Source organism: Babylonia areolata, chromosome 2 (genome assembly GCF_041734735.1).
Source record: "Babylonia areolata isolate BAREFJ2019XMU chromosome 2, ASM4173473v1, whole genome shotgun sequence".
Lineage (NCBI taxonomy): Eukaryota > Metazoa > Mollusca > Gastropoda > Neogastropoda > Buccinidae > Babylonia > Babylonia areolata.
The window spans coordinates 25,805,233-25,810,232 of record NC_134877.1 but is presented as its reverse complement, the minus strand read 5'-3'; the positions used below and the strand labels follow the sequence as shown (position 1 = coordinate 25,810,232).

Below are 5,000 nucleotides of genomic sequence, written 5' to 3'. Positions count from 1 at the left end.
TGTGTGTGTGAGTGTGTGTGTGTGTGTGAGAGAGAGAGAGAGTGTTTGAGTGTGTATGTGTGTGTGTGTGTGTGTGTGTGTGTGTGTGTGTGCGCGCGCGCGCGCGCGCGCGCGCGTGTGTGTATGTGTGTGTGTGTGTGTGTGTGTGAGTGAGAGAGAGAGAGAGAGTGTGTGTGTGTGAGAGAGAGAGAGTGAGTGTGTGTGTGCATGCGTGCGTGCATGCGTGTGTGCATGTGTGCGTGCGTGCATGCGTGCGTGCATGCATGCATGTATGTGAATGAGAGGCAGACAGATTGACAAAGACAGATAGAGAGACAGAGGGAAGGAGGAACAGAGAGAGAGACAGAGCTCTAGAGAGACAGAGACAGAGACACAGGCAGAGAGACAAGACAGAAAGATGCACACCTGTCTGTGCAGTTGTAGTAATTAGGCATTAACTGTGCTGATGATAACTTTTCATCACCCTATTTTGTCTTGGTAGTTAAGAAAGAAGGAATTTTGTTCAATATCCCATCGCACACACACACACACACACACACACACTGGTGACTGTAGACATTCAACCAATGTATCCATTTTCACATTCAACTGTTATCATTTCAAAATAGATAGACAAAAAGGTAAGAGAGGAGATTGGAGAGTTGTATGGTGAGTTCGGGGAAACAGGAGAGAGAGAAAAAATAAAAAGAGGCTGGACAATTAAGAAAGCTGGGCGTATCAGATGTGAAGTCAGGCACGACTGAGTGTATGCGAGCTTGCGTATATGTATAATAATAATAATAATAATAATAATGGATACTTATATAGCACACTATCCAGAAATCTGCTCTAGGTGCTTTACAAAAACGCTTTTGTTAACATAAAACATTACATCAATGTTACATACACACACACCAAAATGTGACTACACACACACACACACACACACACACACACACACACACACACACACACTGCATACATACATTTTAACATACATGTGTATCTAACAGCTACCCTAACACATACGCACACATAGGCAGGCACAAACTTACATAAGCACATGAACACACAATACACATTCATATACATGCATGTAGTTATGTACACATACATCTGTATATACATATAGTCAAGCAAAAGCTAACGCAAAGGAAGTGGACCTGCCACAATTGAACTTATTGCTGAGGGAAAAGGTGAGTTTTGAGACGAGATTTAAAAGATGCGAGGGAGTGTATGCAGGCATGCATGTGCGTGCTTGTGCGTGCGTTCTTTCTCTGTCTCTGGACCTTGCATTTGGAATGAACTTCCTTTTTCGCTTCGTCAGGTCTCCGCATTCAACTCTTTCAAATCTGGCCTTAAAACCCACCTCTTCACAAAACAGCCTCCCTTCACTGCCTCTTCCTTGTCTTCAGTTTCTTCAGTTTTAGAGTTATGCATGCGAGTGAATGACTGGTGTGAAAGCGCTTAGATTTGTCTCTGCACAAGATTCAGCACAATATAAATACTATCATTATCATTATTATTAATATGTAAGTATTGTATATATGTTTGAAAAAACTGGTTTACATGTGTGTATGTTCTATGAATGTGTGTTTACCTATATACATTTAGTTTGCAAAGTGCTTTTTGCAGTGTGTTATGCGTATATTTTTAATCTAACAAACATGTGTTTTGTAAAGCACCTAGAGCAGTTTTCTGGTTACAATGGTGTATCAGTATTCATTATTATCAGTATTATTAACATCATCATTGCTATAATTATCATTATCATTATGACTGACACAGATTCAGGCACACCACACATCAGATTTCAAGCTGAGCCGAAGCCAAGTGAAGCGTATCAGATTCAAGTCTTCAGGCCAAAGCAGCACTCCGGCACGTGGAAACATGAAAACTCAGGTAACCATTTATCATAAAGCAGGACTCATCCGACCAGACAAAGCAACCTTCACCGAACCATGACCCCAGCTCAGAATAAACGTGACATTAAGGACGTCCGCCAACAGGGCGTTCAGCTCAGCTCCTATGATAATAATCAACGTCCAAAAAAGAGGTAACCAGGTAAAATATGATCAGATGCACAACCCCCTAATAAACAGATTCCCTTTCATTTCCTTTCTACCCAACCACTGCTAAGCATCACACACGCTAAATATAATCTCCCAACAGTTTCCAGGGACATCTGGAAACTGGTAAACAAACAAACAAATGGAAAAACACCACAAAAAACAACAAACAAACAAAACAAAAACAAACACAAAAAAAGGCCAAAATGAAGAAGGAAAAGGAGCCAAGTTGTGATATACAGCATGGTTAGTGTGCTGTTGTTACTAGGTGTACTGATGTCTGTGTGTGTGAGGGAGAACCAGGGGGTTTGGGGTGGGGGGGGGGGGGTTGGTGGGGGTGATCGGGCGTGCATGTACATACGGGAGTGGATGAGTTTATGCATTGCAGGATATCAAGGTTCGCTCTTCTTATATTTCAGTCTGAATAACGTGCGGTTTTCTGACCCTACTGACATTGATTTCATCAGTCAGATTATTGTGATGCATATTTTCATGATGAATTGTCATGTTCTGGAAGCGATTGTGCTCTATGTGCTTGAGCCTACGGACAAGTTTCTGTGAGTTTACAGACAGCAAAGGTGTAGCTTATCTTTACAGACAATAAAGTTGTAGCTTATGTAAGTTCTCTTAGGCTGGGCTTCCACTTCTGCTTGCCAAGATCCTGTGATGAGCTATGTCATTTTGTAGCTTGGCAGTTCAGTGACTTGATCTGGGAACCCTGCATGTGTGTGCGCGTGCGTGCGCGCGTGTATGTATGTGTGTGTGTGTGTGTGTGTGTGTGTGTGTTTGCATGCCACACATGCATGTGTGTATGTGTGTGTGTACTCCTGTGAGTGTAAGCACCATCAACTGCATGCCACACTAATCTCATTTCATCATGGTTCAGCTATCAAGGGGTTAACTCACAAATTGTGGTAACTATGTGGTCGCTATTTTGGATCGAGAGAAAAAACTTATCATGTTTTGGTTAACTATGTGGTCGCTATTTTGGATTAAGAGAAAAACTTATCATGTTTTGGTAACTATGTGGTCGCTATTTTGGATCAAGAGAAAAACTTATCATGTTTTGGTAACTATGTGGTCGCTATTTTGGATCAAGAGAAAAACTTATCATGTTTTGGTAACTATGTGGTCGCTATTTTGGATCGAGAGAAAAACTTATCATGTTTTGGTAACTATGTGGTCGCTATTTTGGATCAAGAGAAAAACTTATCATGTTTTGGTAACTATGTGGTCGCTATTTTGGATTCAGAGAAAAACTTATCATGTTTTGGTAACTAATGCTTGCTATGTTGCATTCAGAGAAAAAAATTTATCTAGTTTTGGTAACAATATTATGGTCGCTACTTTGGATTCAGAGAAAAAACTTGATATGTCAAAAATCTGTCAGATATGTAGTATGTTTGGGAGGGTTGTTGTTGTTCTTCTTCTTCTGCATTAATGGGCTAATGCCGTGTTCACCCATATGTATGAGTGTGCTTTTACATGTAGGAAAGAACTTTTTTTTTTAGCCCACTATGTAGGCAACCACACTCTGTTTTCAGGGGTCTAATGAGGGAGAGTGGGGGTGAAGGACAGGGTGCTAGGTATGGCCCAAGTTAACTTTTATTCTGAGGAAAACTTTCGCTACAGCCTGATTCTATTGTAAGACAACACAAAGTATGTACAGACCCCCCCCCCCCCCCCCCCCCCCCCCAAAAAAGTTACAAAATGCTTTTCCAGCCAGTTAGCAAGGATATCACAGAGGACCATTTTTTTTCTTCTCTTTTAGTGTCCCAGAATTTGGGACATTCTGTTCTCCATGACAAATGACAAAGACAGTGAAGATGAAGATGCTGCTATAGGGAGGTCTTTTCAGGTTTTCTACACTCACAATATATCCCGGCATCAACCAGGCCTGGAGATACAGACAGATACCTGCACGGGTTTTGTACACTCACAATATATCCCGGCATCAACCAGGCCTGGAGATACAGACAGACACCTGCACGGGTTTTGTACACTCACAATATATCCGGCATCAACCAGGCCTGGAGATACAGACAGACACCTGCCACGGGTTTTGTACACTCACAATATATCCCGGCATCAACCAGGCCTGGAGATACAGACAGACACCTACAGTGTTGGTCCAGGAAAACGGAGCAACACTCCAAAAGTTGCATCCATGACTGTACTAGAGGACTCTCAACTGCGTGGTCCCACTCTTCCCCATTGGAGCCCCCACAGTACCCCCGAAAACGGAGTATGGCTGCCTACATGGCTAGATTAAAAACGGTCATACAAGTAAAAGCCCACTCGTGTACATACGAGTGAACCAACGTGGGAGCTGCAGCCCCCGAACAAAGAAGAAGAAGAAGAGGAGCTCCACAGTGCACTCAACTCTTTCAGTTTTCTCTCAGCCTATTTCTTCTGGACACCACTCACCACGTTCAGCGCGGCGGCAAGCCCTGTACAGCGTGCAGAGAGGAGAGGCGACAGAGGAGGCAGGGAAGCAGACCCCTGAACGACTTACCCAGGATGGCGTTGATGATCCCCTTGTCCAGGGACCGGTGGTGGGGGCGCGGCGGTTCTGCGATGCTGGCTCCGACAAGGTCCGCCTGTACGCCAACACATGTGTTCACAATGACACACACACACACACACATATATATACACACACACACACAAACACACAACACACACACACACGTGTTCTTAACGACACACACACACAAACACATACACACACACATATATATATATATTTTTTTTTTTATATTTATACACACACGCCAACATACACAATCACACATGTACACACGCCAACACACACATGTTCACAATGACACACGCACACACACACACACACACACACCAACATATACGCAAAGACACATATACACACACCAATACACTCATGTTCACAATGGCACTTACATACACACACCAACACACAAGTGTTCACAATGG

General features: G+C 42.9%; 1 protein-coding gene across 8 annotated transcripts in view; it reads right to left on the bottom strand.

Annotated features, from left to right (window-relative positions):
* LOC143299566 (uncharacterized) overlaps window positions 1-5,000 on the bottom strand; it is a 142,855-nt gene that overhangs the window by 38,823 nt on the left and 99,032 nt on the right. For all 8 annotated transcript variants that reach the window (XM_076612882.1, XM_076612959.1, XM_076612887.1 and 5 more), the window contains one exon: window positions 4,564-4,648. In XM_076612882.1, coding sequence (XP_076468997.1) covers window positions 4,564-4,648 — 85 coding nt within the window. The remainder of the gene's footprint in view (window positions 1-4,563; window positions 4,649-5,000) is intronic.